At 39.0% G+C, this 23404-nt stretch overlaps 1 protein-coding gene across 2 annotated transcripts in view; it reads left to right on the top strand.

Annotated features, from left to right (window-relative positions):
* Positions 1-23404, top strand: part of LOC147998132 (uncharacterized) — a 122014-nt gene that overhangs the window by 46816 nt on the left and 51794 nt on the right. For both annotated transcript variants that reach the window (XM_087601151.1, XM_087601146.1), the window contains exon 3: positions 17621-17720. In XM_087601151.1, the coding sequence (XP_087457277.1) occupies positions 17621-17700 (80 nt within the window). In that variant the 3' untranslated portion in view covers positions 17701-17720. The remainder of the gene's footprint in view (positions 1-17620; positions 17721-23404) is intronic.

Here is a 23404-nt window from a genome sequence, read left to right as displayed (position 1 = left end):
TGACCCTGGGCTCCAAATTCATAGGTAGCAATGAATAGCCTAATAGGGGCACCAGTGGAATGGGAAGCCCTTGGCCCTGACAAAGCTGGACCCCCAGTGAATGGGATTGTTGGGGGAAGGGTATAATGGGGGGAAGATGGGGAGAGGAACACCCACATAGAAGGGGACTGAGAGGGGTTAGGGGAATGTTGTCCTGGAAACTGGGAAAGGGCATACCATTTGAAATGTAAATAAGATATACTCAATTTAACTAAGATGGAGAAAAAAATCATTAGCCAAAAAAAAAATTGACAAATGTGACCCCATAAGCTTGCAAAGCTTTTGTAAAGCAAAGACACTTTTATTAGTACAAAACGGCAACCAACTGGTTTGGAAAAAATCTTTACCAATCTTACATCTGATAAAGGGCTACTATTTCAAAATACTCAAAAACTCAAGAAGTTAGACTCCAGAGAGCCCAATAACCCTAATAAAGTTGGTGTACAGAACTAAACAATGAATTTTCAGCTGATAAATATCAAATGGCTGAGAAGTATCTAAAGAAATATTCTACATCCTTAGTCATCAGGGAAATGCACATCAAAACAACCTGAGATTCTACCTCAGACCAGTCAGAATGGCTAAGATCAAAAACTCAGATGACAACAGATGCTGGCAAGAATGTGAAGAAAGAGGAACACTCATCCATTGTTAGTGGGATTATAAACGGGTACAATCTCTCTGGAAATCAGTTTGGAGGTTCCTCAGAAATTTGGACATTGAACTACCTGAGGACCTAGCTATATATCTCCTGGGCATATACCCAAAAGATGCCCCAACATATAACAAAGACACGTGCTCCACTATGTTCATAGCAGCCTTATTTATAATATCCAGGAGCTGGAAAGAACCCAGATGCCCTTCAGCAGAGGAATGGATACAGAAAATGTGGTACATCTACACAATGGAATATTACTCAGCTATCAAAAACAATGACTTTATGAAATTCGTAGGCAAATGGTTGGAACTGGAAAATATCATCCTGAGTGAGGTAACCCAATCACAGAAAAACACACATGGAATGCACTCATTGATTAGTGGATATTAGCCCATGAGCTTTAATTATCCAAGATACAATCCACAGACCACATGAAGCTCAAGAAGGATGACCAAAGTATGGATGCTTCACTCCTTCTTACTAGGAGGAACAAAAATTTTCATAAGAGGGTTTACGGAGACAATGTTTGGAGCAGTGACTTAAGGAATGGCAATTCAGATCCTGCTCCACTTTGGTATACAGCACATATATATATATATATAGCCAACAAAACTAGAAAATATTGATGAAGCCAAGAAGTACATGCTGACAGGAGCCCGATATAGCTGTCCCCCTGAGAGGCACAGCCAGAGCACATCAAATACAGAGGCGAATGCTAGCAGCAAACCATTGATCTGAGAATTGGGCTCCCCATTGGAGGTATTAGAGACAGGATTGAAGGATCTGAAGGAGCTTGCAGCCCCTTAAGAACAACAGTGCTATCCAACTAGAGCTCCCAGGGTCTAAACCACTACCCAAAGACTACACATGGACAGAGTCATGGCTCCAGCTGCATACATAACAAAGAATGGCTTTGTTGGGCACCAATGGGAGGAATAGCCCTTGGTCCTGCCAAGACTGGACCCTCCAGTGTAGGGGAATGTCAGAGGGGTAGGAAGGGGGGTGGTTTTGGAGCGGAACACTCTTATAGAGGAAGGGGAGGGGGGTTGTATAGGGGGCTTATGTCTGGGAAACCGGGAAAGGGAATAAAATTTGAAATGTAAATAAAAAATATCCAACAAAAAACATCAAACATAAGTTGAAAGCCATAAATATTTTGGTGATAGAATGTTGAGACATGGTCTAAAAAATGGAGTCCTGAGAGGAGAGTTCTAACTGCTTGTGAGAAAACTCCAACAACAATCACAACAAAAAAACAAACAAACAAATAAAAAAAAACCAAGAGTCTTGTGACCTTAATTTCTTCAAAATACCGAATTGTTTTTAGACTGTGTTTTCATGCTCCTCTCATATATAGCAAATAAGTGTGAGTTCACTTCATATTATTCAGCATAGCTTGCTGCTGTTATGCAACTAAATGTTTAAATTATCCTGTATATGCCTTTATTAAAAATACGTTTTTGCCATGTGTGACTTGTTCTTGTGATTGTATACCGTTTCAAGTCATTAATATGATCCATCTTCGCCCTCAGAATATAACTTGTCTGATGGTCTAAATATAGTTAGCCATTCTATGAGACTTTAATCTGCCTCATTTATTTTCTCTGCTGTCCAAGGTTCTACTTCTTATAGGGTGGTGACGCTTCAAGAGTTCTATAGTTGAAAAGACACATGCGTTGAAATGAGAAAAATATACCTAAAGTGTTAACCATAGCCAGAGGTAAGATACTTAGACATTTTGCACCTTGGTTTTTTCACCTTTAAAAGGATGACATTGTTATTGTGAGATTTATGTGAAATAACAAAGAAAAACAGTATTGTACATTTCCCAGGTTAATGTTCCTATTATTTCTGTATTATTAATTTTATACATAGGCAAGATAATCATTTGACATATATTCATGAAGTATTTCTTATACAATAGGTATTGTGATTAATTCATGTATCTGATAAACAAATAACAACTAAGCTAGGCGTGGTGGTACCTGTAATCACACCACATAGGAGACTGAGGCAGAAAGATACCAAGTTCAAGTCTACTATCGATGAAAATTCAACTGAGATGAAGATGAATATTATTGAACCTCAAAAAGACAAAGAAATAGACAAATCAATTGGTAAACTTGGGAACTGAATTAAATCCCTAGTGCCTATGTTAAAAATAAGCCAATATGATTGTATATGCTTGTAATCACAGAGCTGGGGCAAGGCAGAGACAGTATTCTGGGGATTTGGTGGTCAGCTTAGTCTATGTAAAAAAAAAATGAAATATGTCAACTACAGAATGATACTCAGGGTTACCCTCTAGCCTCCAAATGCATACTCATGCTTGAAATTTTTTTTTATTAACTTGAGTATTTCTTTTTTTTTTTATTAACATGAGTATTTCTTATATACATTTCGAGTGTTATTCCCTTTCCCGGTTTCTGGGCAAACATCCCCCTAATCCCTCCCCCTCCCCTTCCTTATGGGTGTTCCCCTCCCAACCCTCCCCCCATTGCCGCCCTCCCCCCACCAGTCTAGTTCACTGGGGGTTCAGTCTTAGCAGGACCCAGGGCTTCCCCTTCCACTGGTGCTCTTACTAGTATATTCATTGCTACCTATGAGGTCAGAGTCCAGGGTCAGTCCATGTATATAGTCTTTAGTTAGTGGCTTAGTCCCTGGAAGCTCTGGTTGCTTGGCATTGTTGTACATATGGGGTCTCGAGCCCCTTCAAGCTCTTCCAGTTCTTTCTCTGATTCCTTCAACGGGGGTTCTATTCTCAGTTCAGTGGTATGCTGCTGGTATTCGCCTCTGTATTTGCTGTATTCTGGCTGTGTCTCTCAGGAGCGATCTACATCCGGCTCCTGTCGGTCTGCACTTCTTAGCTTCATCCATCTTGTCTAATTGGGTGGTTGTACATGTATGAGCCACATGTGGGGCAGGCTCTGAATGGGTGTTCCTTCAGTCTCTGTCTTAATCTTTGCCTCTCTCTTCCCTGCAAGGGTATTCTTGTACCCCTTTTAAAGAAGGAGTGAAGCATTCACATTTTGATCATCCGTCTTGAGTTTCATTTGTTCCAGGCATCTAGGGTAATTCAAGCATTTGGGCTAATAGCCACTTATCAATGAGTGCATACCATGTATGTCTTTCTGTGATTGGGTTAGCTCACTCAGGATGATGTTTTCCAGTTCCAACCATTTGCCTACGAATTTCATAAAGCCGTTGTTTTTGATAGCTGAGTAATATTCCATTGTGTAGATGTACCACATTTTCTGTATCCATTCCTCTGTTGAAGGGCATCTGGGTTCTTTCCAGCTTCTGGCTATTATAAATAAGGCTGCAATGAACGTAGTGGAGCACGTGTCTTTTTTATATGTTGGGGCATCTTTTGGGTATATGCCCAAGAGAGGTATAGCTGGATCCGCAGGCAGTTCAATGTCCAACTTTCTGAGGATCCTCCAGACTGATTTCCAGAATGGTTGTACCAGTTTGCAACCCCACCAACAATGGAGGAGTGTTCCTCTTTCTCCGCATCCTCGCCAGCATCTGCTGTCCCCTGAGTTTTTGATCTTAGCCATTCTCACTGGTGTGAGGTGAAATCTCAGGGTTGTTTTGATTTGCATTTCCCTTATGACTAAATATGTTGAACATTTCTTTAGGTGTTTCTCAGCCATTCGGCATTACTCAGCTGTGAATTCTTTGTTTAGCTCTGAGCCCCATTTTTTAATAGGGTTATTTGTTTCCCTGTGGTCTAACTTCTTGAGTTCTTTGTATATTTTGGATATAAGGCCTCTATCTGTTGTAGGATTGGTAAAGATCTTTTCCCAATCTGTTGTTTGCCGTTTTGTCCTAACCACAGTGTCCTTTGCCTTACAGAAGCTTTGCAGTTTTATGAGATCCCATTTGTCGATTCTTGATCTTAGAGCGTAAGCCATTGGTGTTTTGTTCAGGAAATTTTTTCTAGTGCCCATGTGTTCCAGATGCTTCCCTAGTTTTTCTTCTATTAGTTTGAGTGTGTCTGGTTTGATGTGGAGGTCCTTGATCCACTTGGACTTAAGCTTTGTACAGGGTGATAAGCATGGATCGATCTGCATTCTTCTACATGTTGACCTCCAGTTGAACCAGCACCATTTGCTGAAAATGCTATCTTTTTTCCATTGGATGGTTTTGGCTCCTTTGTCAAAAATCAAGTGACCATAGGTATGTGGGTTCATTTCTGGGTCTTCAATTCTATTCCATTGGTCTATCTGTCTGTCTCTGTACCAATACCATGCAGTTTTTATCACTACTTCTCTTTAATACTGCTTGAGTTCAGGGATAGTGATTCCCCCTGATGTCCTTTTATTGTTGAGGATAGCTTTAGCTATCCTGGGTTTTTTGTTATTCCAGATGAATTTGCAAATTGTTCTGTCTAACTCTTTGAAGAATTGGATTGGTATTTTGATGGGGATTGCATTGAATCTCTAGATCGCTTTTGGTAAAATGGCTATTTTTACTATATTAATCCAGCCAATCCATGAGCATGGGAGATCTTTCCATCTTCTGAGGTCTTCTTCAATTTTCTTCTTCAGTGTCTTGAAGTTCTTATTGTACAGATCTTTTACTTTCTTGGTTAAAGTCACACCGAGGTACTTTATATTATTTGGGTCTATTATGAAGGGTGTCGTTTCCCTAATTTCTTTCTCCGCTTGTTTCTCTTTTGTAGAGAGGAAGGCAACTGATTTATTTGAGTTAATTTTATACTCAGCCACTTTGCTGAAGTTGTTTATCAGCTTTAGTAGTTCTCAGGTGGAACTTTTGGATCACTTAAATATACTATCATATCATCTGCAAATAGTGATATTTTGACTTCTTCTTTTCCGATCTGTATCCACTTGACCTCCTTTTGTTGTCTGATTGCTCTGGCTAGAACTTCAAGAACTATATTGAATAAGTAGGGAGAGAGTGGGCAGCCTTGTCTAGTCCCTGATTTTAGTGGGATTGCTTCAAGTTTCTCTCCATTTAGTTTAATGTTAGCAACTGGTTTGCTGTATATGGCTTTTACTATGTTCAGGTATGGGCCTTGAATTCCTATTCTTTCCAGGACTTTTATCATGAAGGGGTGTTGAATTTTGTCAAATGCTTTCTCAGCGTCTAATGAAATGATCATGTGGTTTTGTTCTTTCAGTTTGTTTATATAATGGATCACGTTGATGGTTTTCCGTATATTAAACCATCCCTGCATGCCTGGGATGAAGCCTACCTGGTCATGGTGGATGATTGTTTTGATGTGCTCTTGGATTCGGTTTGCCAGAATTTTGTTGAGTATTTTTGCGTCTATATTCATAAGGGAAATTGGTCTGAAGTTCTCTTTCTTTGTTGTGTCTTTTTGTGGTTTAGTTATAAGAGTAATTGTGGCTTCGTAGAAGGTATTCGGTAGTGCTCCATCTGTTTCAATTTTGTGGAATAGTTTGGATAATATTGGTATGAGGTCTTCTATGAAGGTCTGATAGAATTCTGCACTAAACCCGTCTGGACCTGGGCTCTTTTTGGTTGGGAGACCTTTAATGACTGCTTCTATTTCCTTAGGAGTTATGGGGTTGTTTAACTGGTTTATCTGTTCCTGATTTAACTTCGGTACCTGGTATCTGTCTAGGAAATTTTCCATTTCCTGAAGATTTTCAAGTTTTGTTGAGTATAGGTTTTTATAGTAAGATCTGATGATTTTTTGAATTTACTCTGAATCTGTATTTATGTCTCGCCTTTCATTTCTGATTTTGTTAATTTGGACGCACTCTCTGTGTCCTATCGTTAGTCTGGCTAAGGGTTTATCTATCTTGTTGATTTTCTCAAAGAACCAACTTTTGGTTCTGTTGATTCTTTCTATGGTCCTTTTTGTTTCTATTTGGTTGATTTCCGCTCTGAGTTTGATTATTTCCTGCCTTCTACTCCTCCTGGGTGTATTTGCTTCTTTTTGTTCTAGAGCTTTTAGGTGTGCTGTCAAGCTGCTGACATATGCTCTTTCCTGTTTCTTTCTGCAGGCACTCAGTGCTATGAGTTTTCCTCTTAGCACAGCTTTCATTGTGTCCCATAAGTTTGGGTATGTTGTACTTCATTTTCATTAAATTCTACAAAGTTTTTAATTTCTTTCTTAATTCTTCCTTGACCAGGTTATCATTGAGTAGAGCATTGTTCAATTTCCAAGTATATGTGGGCATTCTTCCTTGATTGTTATTGAAGACCAGTTTTATGCCGTGGTGGTCCGATAGCACGCATGGGATTATTTCTCTTTCTGTACCTGTTGAGGCCCGTTTTTTGACCAATTATATGGTCAATTTTGGAGAAAGTACCATGAGGAGCTGAGAAGAAGGTATATCCTTTTGCTTTAGGATAGAATGATCTATAAATATCCGTTAAGTCCATTTGGCTCATGACTTCTCTTAGTCTGTCTACATCTCTGTTTAATTTCTGTTTCCATGATCTGTCCATTGATGAGAGTGGGGTGTTGAAATCTCCCACTATTATTGTGTGAGGTGCAATGTGTGTTTTGAGCTTTAGTAAGGTTTCTTTTACATATGTAGGTGCCCTTGTATTTGGGGCATTGATATTTAGGATTGAGAGTTCATCTTGGTGGATTTTTCCTTTGATGAATATGAAGTGTCCTTCCTTATCTTTTTTTATGACTTTTAGTTGAAAATTGATTTTATTTGATATTAGAATGGCTACTCCACCTTGCTTCTTCTGACCATTTGCTTGGAGAGTTGTTTTCCAGCCTTTCACTCTGAGGTAGTGTCTGTCTTTGTCTCTGAGGTGTTTTTCCTGTAGGCAGCAGAATGCAGGGTCCTCGTTGCATATCCGGTTTGTTAATCTATGTCTTTTTATTGGGGAGTTGAGGCCATTGATGTTGAGAGATATTAAGGAATAGTGATTATTGCTTCCCGTTATATTCATATTTGGATGTGAGGTTATGTTTGTGTGCTTTCATTCTCTTTCTTTTGTTGCCAAGACGATTAGTTTCTTGCTTCTTCTAGGGTATAGCTTGCCTCCTTATGTTGGACTTTACCATTTATTATCCTTTGTAGTGCTGGATTTGTAGAAAGATATTGTGTAAATTTGGTTTTGTCATGGAATATCTTGGTTTCTCCATCTATGTTAATTGAGAGTTTTGTAGGATACAGTAACCTGGGCTGGCATTTGTGTTCTCTTAGGGTCTGTATGACATCAGTCCAGGATCTTCTGGCCTTCATAGTTTCTGGGGAGAAGTCTGGTGTGATTCTGATAGGTGTGCCTTTATATGTTTCTTGACCTTTTTCCCTTACTGCTTTTAATATTCTTTCTTTATTTTGTGCGTTTGGTGTTTTGACTATTATGTGACGGGAGGTGTTTCTTTTCTGGTCCAATCTATTTGGAGTTCTGTAGGCTTCTTGTATGCCTATGGGTATCTCTTTTTTTAGGTTAGGGAAGTTTTCTTCTATGATTTTGTTGAAGATATTTACTGGTCTTTGAGCTGGGAGTCTTCACTCTCTTCTATACCTATTATCCTTAGGTTTGATCTTCTCATTGAGTCCTGGATTTCCTGTATGTTTTGGACCAGTAGCTTTTTCTGCTTTACATTATCTTTGACAGTTGAGTCAATGATTTCTATGGAATCTTCTGCTCCTGAGATTCTCTCTTCCATCTCTTGTATTATGTTGGTGAGGCTTGTATCTACAGCTCCTTGTCTCTTCTTTTGGTTTTCTATATCCAGGGTTGTTTCCATGTGTTCTTTCTTGATTGCTTCTATTTCCATTTTTAGTTCCTTCAACTGTTTAATTGTGTTTTCCTGGAATTCTTTCAGGGATTTTTGCGATTCTTTCAGGGATTTTTGCGATTCCTCTCTGTAGGCTTCTACTTGTTTATTAATGTTTTCCTGTGTTTCCCTAACGGAGTTCTTCATGTCTTTCTTGAAGTACTCCAGCATCATGATCAAATATGATTTTGAAACTAGATCTTGCTTTTCTGGTGTGTTTGGATCTTCCATGTTTGTTTTGGTGGGAGAATTGGGCTCCGATGATGCCATGTAGTCTTGGTTTCTGTTGCTTGGGTTCCTGCGCTTGCCTCTCGCCATCAGATTATCTCTAGTGTTATTTTGTTCTGCTATTTCTGACAGTGGCTAGACTGTCTTATAAGCCTGTGTGTCAGGAGTGCTGTAGACCTGTTTTCCTCTCTTTCAGTCAGTTATGGGGACAGAGTGTTCTGCTTTCGGGCGTGTAGTTTTACTCTCTACAGGTCTTCAGCTGTTCCTGTGGTCCTGTGTCTTGAATTCACCAGGCAGCTTTCTTGTAGCAGAAAGGTTGGTCTTACCTGTGGTCCCGAGGCTCATGTTCGCTCGCGGGGTGCTGCCCACGGGCTCTCTGTGGTGGCAGCAACCAGGAATACCTGCGCCGCCCCTTCCAGGAGCTTCAGTGCACCAGGGTTCCAGATGGCCTTTGGTGTTTTCCTCTGGCGTCTGAGATGTGTATGCAGAGTGCAGTCTCTTCTGGTTTCCCCGGCGTGTCTGCCTCTCTGAGGGTTTAGCTCTCCCTCCCACGGGATTTGGGGGCAGAGAACTGTTTATCTGGTCTGTTTCCTTCAGGTTCCGGCGGTGTCTCAGGCAGGTGTCCTGCCGCTCCTGGGCCCTCCCACACGGGAGCCCAGAGGCCTTATACAGTTTCCTCTTGGGCTAGGGATGTGGGCAGGGGTGGGCAGTGTTGGTGGTCCCTTCCGCTCTGCAGCCTTAGGAGTGCCCACCTGACCAGGCGGTGAGGTCTCTTTCCCACAGGGTCTAGGAGCAGAGAGCTGCTGCGGACCGGGCGAGTATTTCTTATATACATTTCGAGTGTTATTCCCTTTCCCGGTTTCCGGGCAAACATCCCCCTCCCCCCTCCCGTTTTTATCGGTGTTCCCATCCCCATCCTCCCCCCATTGCCGCCCTCCCCCCAACAGTCTAGTTCACAGGGGGTTCAGTCTTAGCAGGACCCAGGGCTTTCCCTTCCACTGGTGCTCTTACTAGGATATTCATTGCTAACTATGAGGTCAGAGTCCAGGGTCAGTCCATGTCTTTATCTAGTGGCTTAGTCCCTGGAATCTCTGGTTGCTTGGCATTGTTGTACATATGGGGTCTCGAGCCCCTTCAAGCTCTTCCAGTTCTTTCTCTGATTCCTTCAACAGGGGTCCTATTCTCAGTTCATTGGTTAGCTGCTGGCATTTGCCCCTGTGTTTGTTGTATTCTGGCTGTGTGTCTCAGGAGCGATCTACATCCGGCTCCTGTCGGCCTGCACTTCTTTGCTTCATCCATCTTGTCTAATTGGATGGCTATATATGTATGGGCCACAAGTGGGGCCGGCTCTGGATTGGTGTTCCTTCTGTGTCTGTTTTAATCTTTGCCTCTCTATTCTCTGCCAAGTGTATTCTTGTTCCCCTTTTAAAGAAGGAGTGAAGCATTCACATTTTGATCATCCATCTTGAGTTTCATTTGTTCTAGGCATCTAGGGTAATTCAAGCATTTGAGCTAATAGCCACTTATAAATGAGTGCATACATGTGTGTTTTTCTGTGATTGGGTTACCTCACTCAGGATGATATTTTCCAGTTCCAACCATTTGCCTACGAATTTCATAAAGTCATTGTTTTTGATAACTGAGCAATATTCCATTGTGTAGATGTACCACATTTTCTGTATCCATTCCTCTGTTGAAGGGCATCTGGGTTCTTTCCAGCTTCTGGCTATTATAAATAAGGCTGCTATAAACATAGTGGAGCACGTGTCTTTTTTATATGTTGGGGCATCTTTTGGGTATATGCCCAAGAGAGGTATAGCTGGATCCTCAGGCAGTTCAATGTCCAATTTTCTGAGGAAACTCCAGACTGATTTCCAGAATGGTTGTACCAGTCTGCAATCCCACCAACAATGGAGGAGTGTTCCTCTTTCGCCACATCCTCGTCACCATCTGCTGTCACCTGAGTTTTGATCTTAGCCATTCTCACTGGTGTGAGGTGAAATCTCAAGGTTGTTTTGATTTGCATTTCCCTTATGACTAAAGATGTTGAACATTTCTTTAGGTGTTTCTCAGCCATTCGGCATTCCTCAGCTGTGAATTCTTTGTTTAGCTCTGAACCCAATTATTTAATAGGGTTATTTGTCTCCCTGTGGTCTAACTTCTTGAGTTCTTTGTATATTTTGGATATAAGGCCTCTATCTGTTGTAGGATTGGTAAAGTTCTTTTCCCAGTCTGTTGATTGCCGTTTTGTCCTAACAGTGTCCTTTGCCTTACAGAAGCTTTGCAGTTTTATGAGATCCCATTTGTCGATTCTTGATCTTAGAGCATAAGCCATTGGTGTTTTGTTCAGGAAATTTTTTCCAGTGCCCATGTGTTCCAGATGCTTCCCTAGATTTTCTTCTATTAGTTTGAGTGTGTCTGGTTTGATGTGGAGGTCCTTGATCCACTTGGACTTAAGCTTTGTACAGGGTGATAAGCATGGATCGATCTGCATTCTTCTACATGTTGACCTCCAGTTGAACCAGCACCATTTGCTGAAAATGCTATCTTTTTTTCCATTGGATGGTTTTGGCTCCTTTGTCAAAAATCAAGTGAACATAGGTGTGTGGGTTCGTTTCTGGGTCTTCAATTCTTTTCCATTGGTCTATCTGTCTGTCTCTGTACCAACACCATACAGTTTTTATCACTATTGCTCTGTAATACTGCTTGAGTTCAGGGATAGTGATTCTCCCTGAAGTCCTTTTATTGTTGAGGATAGTTTTAGCTATCCTGGGTTTTTTGTTATTCCAGATGAATTTGCAAAATGTTCTGTCTAACACTTTGAAGAAGTGGATTGGTATTTTGATGGGGATTGCATTGAATCTCTAGATCGCTTTTGGTAAAATGGCCATTTTTACTATATTAATCCTGCCAATCCATGAGCATGGGAGATCTTTCCGTATTCTGAGGTCTTCTTCAATTTCTTTCTTCAGTGTCTTGAAGTTCTTATTGTACAAATCTTTTACTTGCTTGGTTAAAGTCACACCGAGGTACTTTATATTATTTGGTTCTATTATGAAGGGTGTCGTTTCACTAATTTCTTTCTCGGCTTGTTTCTCCTTTGTGGAGAGGAAGGCTACTGATTTATTTGAATTAATTTTATACCCAGCCACTTTGCTGAAGTTGTTTATCAGCTGTAGTAGTTCTCTGGTGGAACTTTTGGATCACTTAAATATACTATCATATCATCTGCAAATAGTGATATTTTGACTTCTTCTTTTCCGATCTGTATCCCCTTGACCTCCTTTTGTTGTCTGATTGCTCTGGCTAGAACTTCAAGAACTATATTGAATAAGTAGGGAGAGAGTGGGCAGCCTTGTCTAGTCCCTGATTTTAGTGGGATTGCTTCAAGTTTCTCTCCATTTAGTTTAATGTAAGCGACTGTTTTGCTGTATATGGATTTTACTATGTTTAGGTAAGGGCCTTGAATTCCAATTCTTTCCAGGACTTTTATCATGAAGGGGTGTTGAATTTTGTCAAATGCTTTCTCAGCATCTAATGAAATGATGATGTCGTTTTGTTCTTTCAGTTTGTTTATATAATAGATCACGTTGATGTTTTTCCATATATTAAACCATCCCTGCATTCCTGGGATGAAGCCTACTTGATCATGGTGGATGATTGTTTTGATGTGATCTTGGATTCGATTTCCCAGAATTTTATTGAGTATTTTTGCGTCGATATTCATAAGGTAAATTGGTCTGAAGTTCTCTTTCTTTGTTGGGTCTCTGTGTGGTTTAGGTATAAGAGTAATTGTGGCTTCATAAAAGGAATTCGGTAGTGATCCATCTGTTTCAATTTTGTGGAATAGTTTGGATAATATTGGTATGAGGTCTTCTATGAAGGTTTGATAGAATTCTGCACTAAACCCATCTGGACCTGGGCTCTTTTTAGTTGGGAGATCTTTAATGACTGCTTCTATTTCCTTAGGAGTTATGGGGTTGTTTAAGTGGTTTATCTGTTCCTGATTTAACTTCGGTACCTGGTATGTGTCTAGGAAACTGTCCATTTCCTGTAGATTTTCAAGTTTTGTTGAATATAGGCTTTTATAGTAAGATCTGATGATTTTTTGAATTTACTCTGAATCTGTATTTATGTCTCCCTTTTCATTTCTGATTTTGTTAATTTGGACACACTCTCTGTGTCCTACCGTTAGTCTGGCTAAGGGTTTATCTATCTTGTTGATTTTCTCAAAGAACCAACTTTTGGTTCTGTTGATTCTTTCTATGGTCCGTTTTTTTTTTTTTTTTCTACTTGGTTGATTTCAGCTCTGAGTTTGATTATTTCCTGCCTTCTACTCCTCATGGGTGTATTTGCTTCTTTTTGTTCTAGGGCTTTTAGGTGTGCTGTCAAGCTGCTGACATATGCTCTTTCCTGTTTCTTTCTGCAGGCACTCAGTGCTATGAGTTTTCCTCTTAGCACAGCTTTCATTGTGTCCCATAAGTTTGGGTATGTTGTACCTTCATTTTCATTAAATTCTAAAAAGTCTTTAATTTCTTTCATTATTTCTTCCTTGACCAGGTTATCATTGAGTAGAGCATTGTTCCATTTCCACGTATATGTGGGCATTCTTCCCTTATTGTTATTGAAGACCAGTTTTAGGCCGTGGTGGTCTGATAGCACGCATGGGATTATTTCTATCTTTTTGTACCTGTTGAGGCCCGTTTTTTGACCAAATATATGGTCAAATTTGGAGAAAGTACCACGAGGAGCTGAGAAGAAGGTATATCCTTTTGCTTTAGGATAGAATGTTCTATAAATATCTGTTAAGTCCATTTGGCTCATGACTTCTCTTAGTCTGTCTGCATCTCTGTTTAATTTCTGTTTCCATGATCTGTCCATTGATGAGAGTGGGGTGTTGAAATCTCCTACTATTATTGTGTGAGGTGCAATGTGTGTTTTGAGCTTTAGTAAGGTTTCTTTTACATATGTAGGTGCCCTTGTATTTGGGGCATAGATATTTAGGATTGAGAGTTCATCTTGGTGGATTTTTCCTTTGATGAATATGAAGTGTGCTTCCTTATGTTTTTTCATGACTTTTAGTTGAATATTGATTTTATCTGATATTAGAATGGCTACTCCAGCTTGCTTCTTCCGACCATTTGCTTGGAAAGTTGTTTTCCAGCCTTTCACTCTGAGGTAGTGTCTGTCTTTTTCTCTGAGGTGTGTTTCCTGTAGGCAGCAGAATGCAGGGTCCTCGTTGCGTATCCAGTTTGTTAATCTATGTCTTTTTATTGGGGAGTTGAGTCCATTGGTGTTGAGAGATATTAAGGAATAGTGATTATTGCTTCCTCACATATTCATATTTGGATGTGAGATTATGTTTGTGTGCTTTTCTTCTCTTTGTTTTCTTGCCAAGACGATTAGTTCTTGCTTCTTCTAGGGTATAGCTTGCCTCGTTATGTTGGGCTTTACCATTTATTATCCTTTGTAGTGCTGGATTTGTAGAAAGATATTGTGTAAATTTGGTTTTGTCATGGAATATCTTGGTTTCTCCATCTATGTTAATTGAGAGTTTTGCAGGATACAGTAACCTGGGCTGGCATTTCTGTTCTCTTAGGGTCTGTATGACATCAGTCCAGGATCTTCTGGCCTTCATAGTTTCTGGCGAAAAGTCTGGTGTGATTCTGATAGGTGTGCCTTTATATGTTACTTGACCTTTTTCCCTTACTGCTTTTAATATTCTTTCTTTATTTTGTGCATTTGGTGTTTTGACTATTATTTGATGGGAGGTGTTTCTTTTCTGTTCCAATCTATTTGGAGTTCTGTAGGCTTCTTGTATGCCTGTGGGTATCTTTTTTTTTAGGTTAGGGAAGTTTTCTTCTATGATTTTGTTGAAGATAATTTCTGGTCCTTTGAGCTGGGAGTTCACTCTCTTCTCTACCTATTATCCTTCGGTTTGATCTTCTCATTGAGTCCTGGATTTCCTGTATGTTTTGGACCAGTAGCTTTTTCTGCTTTACATTATCTTTGACAGTTGAGTCAATGATTTCTATGGAATCTTCTGCTCCTGAGATTCTCTCTTCCATCTCTTGTATTCTGTTTGGTGAAGCTTGTATCTACAGCTCCTTGTCTCTTCTTTTGGTTTTCTATATCCAGGGTTGTTTCCATGTGTTCTTTCTTGATTGTTTCTATTTCCATTTTTAATTCCTTCAACTGTTTGATTGTGTTTTCCTGGAATTCTTTCAGGGATTTTTGTGTGTCCTCTCTATGGGCTTCTACTTGTTTATTTATGTTTTCCTGGAATTCTTTCAGGGATTTTTGTGTCTCCTCTCTATGGGCTTCTACTTGTTTTTTTATGTTTTCCTGGAATTCTTTCAGACATTTTTGCAATTCCTCTCTGTAGGCTTCTACTTGTTCTCTAAGGGAGTTCTTCATGTCTTTCTTGAAGTCCTCCAGCATCATTATCAAATATGATTTTGAAACTAGATCTTGCTTTTCTGGTGTGTTTGGATATTCTATGTTTGTTTTGATGGGAGAATTGGGCTCCGATGGTGCCATGTAGTCTTGGTTTCTGTTGCTTGGGTACCTGTGCTTGCCTCTCGCCATCAGATTATGTCTAGTGTTACATTGTTCTCCTATTTCTGACAGTGGCTAGACTGCCCTATAATGCTGTGTGTCAGGAGTGCTGTAGACCTGTTTTCCTGTTTTCTTTCAGCCTGTTATGGGGACAGAGTGTTCTGCTTTCGGGCGTGTAGTTTTTCCTCCCTACAGTTCTTCAGCTGTTCCTGTGGGCCTGTGTCTTGAGTTCACCGGGCAGGTTTTTTGCAGCAGAAAAGTTGGTCTTACCTGTGGTCCCGAGGCTCAAGTTTGCTTGCAGGGTGCTGCCCATGAGCTATCTGCAGTGGCAGCAACCAGGAAGATCTGCGCTGCCGTTTCTGGGAGCTTCAGGGCACCAGTGTTCCAGATGGCGTTTGGTGTTTTCCTCTGGCGTCCGAGATGTGTGTGCAGAGTGCAGTCTCTTCTGGTTTCCCAGGCGTGTCTGCCTCTCTGAAGGTTTATCTCTCCCTCCCACAGGATTTGGGTGCAGAGAGAAAGACAGCATTTTTAATTTTTATATTTTTACAACAACCTGAAGCTTCCAGGTGGGTTGCTTGCAGCAGAAGAGTTGGTATTATCTCTGCTCTCAGATGTAGGTGCTCCTGGTGACTGGCTTTCATTGCCCATTGCCTGGAAGGGTCCTGCCCCTGACTGATCAGGGGGCACAGATGGCAATAGGTGGTTTCCTCTTGGGTCAGAAATGTGGCCAGAAATTGTTGTTTCCTCTGAGCTCTCAGGAATGTCCATACTTCTGAGACTCTAGCTCTCTCCCCATGGGATTTGAGTATAGGGAGCTGTGGGACCTGTTCAGGGCACAGGCAGAAACCAGAAGTTTCTTGCAGCTGACTGCTCCTATATTCCTATATCCAGAGGGCACAAGGCAGGTTCCTCTTGGGCCAGGAATGTGAGCAGGAGTGTCAGTCTCCCCTTGAACTCTCAGGACTGTCCACACTTCCGAGAGTCCAGCTCTCTTCCCTAGAGGATTTGGGAACAGAGAGAGCTGTAGGAGCAGTTCAACTCCGGGCACATCCAGAAACCGGAAGTGTCCTGTCCCAGATAACTTCTATCTTTGTGTGTCCTGAGGCTAACAAATAGGTCACTTGGAGTAGAAGAGATGGTTTTACCTCTTCTCTCAGGTGTGTAGGTGCTCCTGGTGACTGGCTTTCACTCAGCACAGGCAGAAACCCAAAGGGTCCTTCTCCTGATTGCTCCTAGGTCCCTGTGCCTAGAGGGCACAGAGGGTACTAAGCTGGTTCCTCTTGGGTCAGGACTGTGGGCAGAAGTATTTGTCACCTCTGAGCTCTCAGGATTGTTTGTACTTCTGAGAGTCTAGCTCTTTCCCACACAGTGCTTGGGTGCAGAGAGCTGTGGGACCTGTCTGATATTTTTTAAAGTGGTAATTGCAACAAAACATCAGCAATACACAGTCATTGTAAATTGTAATCATGAACTTTGAATGATTGCACTGTGTCTAACCAAGAACAGACTCAATTACAACAAGATAAGGATGGAGGAGAGACTCAAGGGGACCTTGTCTTCACTTCTAGATGATTCTCATAAACAGATTTAGGAAAGAGGGAGTCATTGCCTTCAATTATATATCTACTAATGATTCTACCAGTCTTCAATGGGTAGTCTTGATCCAGTGGGTAGTAGGGAGCAAATAACTAGAATGCATTGTATACATTTATGTGGTTGTCCAAAGAACTAATATAGCAGGATCTGATGAAGCATGCTTTCAATCATAGAATTGGTGAGGCTGATTCCAGTGGCTCTATATGAGTTACAAGCCAGCCTAATCTACATAATGAGTTACAGGCAAGTTGGAGTTACACAGTGAGACCTTATCTCAACAAACAAAACAAAGACCAAGATTAATAATAAATATAAATAAATAATTCCAGAAAACTATCAAAACCTATCTGGCCATGTCTTTGCAAAGAGTGTTATGAAAGGTACAGTTTCGGTAAAAACATGGTCCTTAACTTCCTATATACTGACAACAAGAAATGATCATTTTATTTGGACCAGTTTTTCTTTGCTTTTTTTCTAATCTGATCCTAGAACTGAACAGTCATTTTTTTTCTGATTCTCTCGTCTTTATAATCTGCTTGTTAGTTTAGAAATTTCAATAGAACTGTATTTTCAAGTTTAATGACACTAACAAATGCTGATTATTTGATCATAGTATATTGACGACATCTAAGATTAGGCTTTCTAATTCATTCAAAATTATATCTGTAAGTGACATTTTATGTTATACAATAGCAGCAATTAAAAAACATTTAGTACAAAATAAATAAATAGATGAAAAAGCCAACTTACAAAATAACCCTAAAAGTTTTTTCTTTAATATTTTCTTAAAGGAAAGATCTTGCAAGGATCTCTGTGCAGATGGAAGAAATGTCTGTTTTGTGGAATGCCTGCTGTGAAGCATGGTGCTTGATATATCAGCTACCACAAACTGTAAGCTCATTTTGTTTCATTCTAAATCAATTGGGATCTCAGACATAGCATTCAGTGGTTTATGGTTTAGAAGAAAACAATCTGAGAAACTAAGCTAATAAATTCAGTGCTGTTTCAGTGAAACAAAAAAAATCACAAATGTAGCTTTGATGCTGCTATAGATGTATAACAGTGCTTTCCTCATAACAGCTAAATGAAGAGGGAGCAATTTTTACTAAATTTCATTTTTTATATTCCTGGTTCTTGTGGTTGTAGGCATCAGAAAAAAAGGATTTAGTCATATCAATTTTTATTGATCAGAAAAGGAGGACATATACCCAATAGATTTTTATGTAGAAATTGAACCTTTCTCATTCTGTACCCAGAGCAGTCACAAATTTTCTATTTTATGTTAGGGAAGAATCTTGTTAAGAAAAATAAAATAAAATGTCTTTCCAATTCAGAGTCATTCAGAAAGCAGGTCTGTATAGGAATGCCAGAGCATCTGCTCTCTATTCTCCGTCATCACTAATCATCCCTCCCTCTACCAGGCAATAGATACTTACCTCTTGCTTATGCTATTTTGAGCAGGTCATTCTACTTAACAGAAGAGCACTAAATTGTGAGACCAGTTTGGATGACTAAAAGTATAGGTTGTGAATAAAATCCGTCTCAAAATATTAATCAACAGAAAATAAACTACCTTTACTAGTTAACGAGGACTTAAAAACATGATTAGATAAAGACTCATGGTCATAAGCTTCTTTGTCTTCAAAGTAGTATCTAATGGAGTCTAGTAACTTACAGATCACAGACCATCTTGGCCACCCAAACTCTTCTTATTTCCTGAATTGTATAACATTTTTTATCCACATCTATCCATTTTCTGTATTAGTTAGGTAAATGATCCTATGTAACAGAAAAAGAGTGACAAAAGACGTTAAATGGTTGAGGGTATTAAGGCTGGGTCAGAGGAAATAAAATGCAGTAAAAATAAATGTAAGTTTCTTGGTGCCTGGTTACATGGCTCAGTGGTGGATGACTCCTGGCTGTGCAGGAATGTCTAGTTACTGGAGTTAATATGCACAGAAGGCTTTGGTGTCTTTCCTTCCTTCCTTTTTTACTTCCTTCCTTCCTTCCATCCATCTTTTCTTCCTCTGCAAGGAATTTTGATCAAAAAATAGAAGAAAACAAACTAGAAGTGAGTTCGATCATAGAAGCAAAGAGAAAGCAGAGAAAGTAAGGAGAAATTAAACACTGAAATGTGCAAGGGAAGGATTGGGTGAAGGAGGGGAAGCATAGTAGGAGATTTCAAAGGGAAGCTCAGAATAACAGTCACCTAATTGAAAACTTCCAAGTTCTATTTAGATATCCTAAATTAAAAGCCAGTAGAGGAGAAAGGCAAATAAAGAACTAATATTTTTGTGGTTTAGTTGGTATAGCATTTGCAAAGCATGCACAAAACCTGGATTTGATACATTGCACTATATAAAACAGGTGTGGTGGTAAAAGCAGAAAGCCCAGCACTAAGAAGAGAGAGGCAAGAGGATCCAAAGTTCTGGATCATCCTCAGCTACATAGTTTATGGCTAGTCAGGGCTACACAGAACCTTTTTCAAAAATAAAAAATAGATAAATACCTTTTGTTGAAAGAAGGCAATCTTTAGTAACACTTGTAGTTTATCTTGTAACATTTTTTTCTTAAAAACAAAACAGAAAACAAAAAAAAAAAGCAGACAAAGTTTCTGTTTCTCCCAGAGTGGTCAAATTCAAAGCCTCAATAATTTGCCTTTCTTTCACATGCCTTCAATCAAAAACACTGACAGTAGGCAAATAAACCTTAGTCTAGGCCAGCAACCCGCATTGAACTGCGTGTTAACCTTATGTGTCAATAATAACCATGTCAAAATATGTGTTTACATACTGAACTCTACCCTCTTCTTCTTAAATTGCAAGTTTTCAATTGTCACTAACATATTTTTCTGAAATCACATTGGGATTAAATTTACATTTCAATACTCTTGTTCTATTTTGAATCTTATACCTTTACAAAGGAAGACTAAGGTTGAATACTAACAATAAATCTTTGGAGAGGTCTCACATTTAGCTTCTATTGCTAATGTTTAGAAATGCTTAAATCTCTCTGCTAATTGATCCTTTAAAAATTCAAGATGGCCAGATGTGGTAGTGCATATCTGCAATACCAGAATTCAGGACACTAAGGTAGAAGAATCACAAATTGGAGTTCAGCATACGTTATATAATGATACACTATTGCAAAAAAATAAAATAAAATAAAGAAGAAATAAGAGAAACAAAAGAGAAAAAGAAAAAGCAAAGATTTAGCAAGTTCAGAGAAAAATCAGACTTTGACAATGATAGAACAGAGCTACTAATAATGCAAGTACTTTATATCTTTCTGCTTGGCTGTTGGCCAACATAGAGCTCAAATTATAATGATTATCACACTGTATTTCTTTTTCAATTTGTAAAAATTAAAAAAAAATTCTTGTGTTTGTAGTGCGTGTATGTATGTAAGTTTGGATATGTGTGCATGCATTTGTATATGGTACCAGTGCACATGAATATTGATCTGGTTGATTCAGTCTAATCTAGCCAGATTACTAGCAGGAACACCATGGCTCTACCTATAATGCTGAGATTATAGGTAGGCTTCTATGTCTACCTATGTATTTGTGCTAGGCATCTGAACGCTATTCTTCACAATTTCACAGCAAGCACTTCATTCAAGGAACCATCTTACAAGATCCTACAGGGTATGGTGATCAGAGTGTCATCATGTATGATATTGTATATGAAAGGAGTCAGTGGTTTAAGACAGCCACCACTAGAATTTTCCAACAAACATAATTTTGTTATAGATTCTCAGATGTTCTACCTTTAATTTTTTTAATTTTCCCTTGAAACACACTTGGCAAACTACTAGATTTATACTGCTTTGTACAGTGATCTGGATCTGAATTTTATATCTTCTTTCCAAAGTAGTTTCAAGATCAGGTCAAACAGGTTGAATAACAAAGAATTTACCCTAATAGGGGCATTGAAAATTTATGTCTAATGAAATATTCTCTCTCTCTCTCTCTCTCTCTCTCTCTCTCTCTCTCTCTCTCCCTCTCTCTCTCTCTCTCTCTGTGTGTGTGTGTGTGTGTGTGTGTGTGTGTGTGTGTGTGTATCTAAAATATGTTGGTTCAAAGCATTAATGTCAAATGTTGAAACTATTTTTAGCACATGTAATATGTCAGATTGGCATTAGGTTCACAACAAAATAGTATTTTTTTGTCTTTAAATGGCTTGGTTAGGTAGTTGTAGAGGCATGAGAGTTGATGAGTTGATATTTCCATGCATAATGTTGAAATGAAATAATTGGAAATGTTTATGGAAAAGCAATGCCTTCTCCATAGGGCAAGTTTGGTACTTTTGAAATCTAACCATGTCTTCTTAGTCTTGTGTTTTGTTTCATATTTTATTTTCCATAAATATATTGTTGAATATAAAAAATAAAATTGCTATGTTTACTTACGTATAAGATACACATCAAGAGGACTTTAAAAGAACACAATTACTATTTGTTATTTTGTGGATGACACCAGAGCTCTCAGAAAGTTATCCTTACTTAGTAAAATCATTCCATAGCCTTGTATTTCAAACCAATTTCTATAAAATTAAAAGGCTCTTCTACATGGGGGAAGTCACTGAAATGTTTCCTCATCTTATTGTTCAGACAGTAGTTTTTATGCCTAAAGAGTAATGCATTGCTTGTTGCTTTCAGTCCTTCTACCAGAGGGAATAGACATCCAGCTTAAGTTAAAGGTGCAGATTTAGAACCTGTTGAACTCAGTTAGAATCTTAATTTCTTTCAAGAGTTCTCTGTCATAGCAGAGAGTTCTCTATTTTCCCAAAGAGTAGGTTACTATCTCCTACCCTATCTGGGAACCAGGAGCTTGAGAAAACAGTGGACATTATTAGAGAAGGAAAATACATTATCAGCCGATTGTCTTCTGTTTCTTTAAATACCATAAGTGTCTGCTCCCCCAGTGAGTCAGCAAGACCTTTCCTTCCTCACACTAAATGAACCAGCCTGTGCAATGTGGAGACATTACCTCTATTTGAAAACTCTCAACCTTTAATTTGCCTCTTTTGTTTTCACTCCACAGTATAGAAATATTTCCAGAACATGAAGTGGTTCTGATTAGAGGTGAAATCAAAGAATCCTTTGGCTCCAATTAAAATGGGTTATATGTCATTTTGCATGGTAATGGCTACAGTATAAAAACAAGTTAAATTTCGCTTTATTTTTGATAACATGTTTGGCTCTTGAATTATTCTACTCACCCGCAAATGTTGGCCCAGCTTTCTGTACTGCCCATGGAGGAGGTGTTCACAGGCTTACCAATTAACACCTTGTTAAGCTGCACGCCTGTGGTGAAATTACCCTCAGATCACAATGTTAACACTTTGAATTCCTTCACATCTATATTACTGTCTACAAAGTCAGATTTCAAGTGCTATGAAATGATTCCTTGTGTCATGGCAATGACAACTACTTTTTTTGTTATGCTTTTAGAACAGTTAGTGATGGAGGTATACATGGGGTGGTCATTTACAGTGTGACACAATTTACATATTTATTGAAAACTATCGATGTACAGTTAAAATATCATAAAGTTCACCCACATTAAGTGCACAATTTCACTGCTGTTAGTATATTTCCTAAGTTGCTCAACTACCATCATCATTCAATTTTCAGATATTTCGATCATTCCTATAAGAAACCATTTGTCCTTAGGCATTTCTTCCTATCCCCACAAAAGTACTAGGCAAATAATCTAGTTTTTGTTTTACAGATTTATCCATTCTGAACATTTTGTATAACAAGGATTAGGCAATATGTGCTCTTTTATGTGTTTCTATGGTTCTTTCACATTGTAGCATGCATCAGTACACTGCTACTTTCTGTGGCTGAAGAGTAGACCACTGTACAAATGAATCACATTTTCTTTAACCACTTCTCAGTTCATAGACATTAGCACTATTTCTACATTTTGGTTATTATCATTAATTCTGGAATGAACACGCCCATATATGACTTCATGTGGATGCATTTATTTCTATTTAACATGTCAAAAGCATATTTAAACTCGGCTTAAACCCTCCTCATGAAGCTGAGGGACTGGGATTTTTCAAAGCAAATGGCAATAATATAAAAGAATAAATAATTAAAGCACTAGCATAAAAATTCATCTAAATTCTCAAAGCATTTATGAAAAGTTTGGGTTCTTTCTTTTATTACTGAGAACTGAATTCAAAACTTCATCTATCCTAGGCAAACAACCTACCACCAAGCTTGTCCCTTACCCACTAAATTGGGATTTTATTAGAAATTCTAGGTCATATCTTTTCCTTGTCCACAGGCAGTGAGCTGAGCTGTTTCCAATGGATATGCACATGATGAAGGGTTAGAAGGATCTGTGCCTCCCTGAGTTTAGAGGGTTGACTGGTATTCAAGCTCTGCCTGCCTTTTCTATGTCTACCTCTGCCACACTAGGAAACTGTTAAAAGCCATCTTCTTTGGTTTCTCTTAAAACTGTGCCCATACAGATCTAAAGGTGGTTATGAAGTTAAAGATTCTCCAGGTATTTAAATCACCTCAAATGAAAGCCTCTATATATGCAGAAAGATTTTCTG

Source organism: Rattus norvegicus, chromosome X, assembly GCF_021556685.1.
Source record: "Rattus norvegicus strain SHRSP/BbbUtx chromosome X, alternate assembly SHRSP_T2T, whole genome shotgun sequence".
In the NCBI taxonomy this organism is placed as follows: Eukaryota; Metazoa; Chordata; class Mammalia; order Rodentia; family Muridae; genus Rattus; species Rattus norvegicus.
This window is presented reverse-complemented; position numbering and strand designations above follow the sequence as displayed.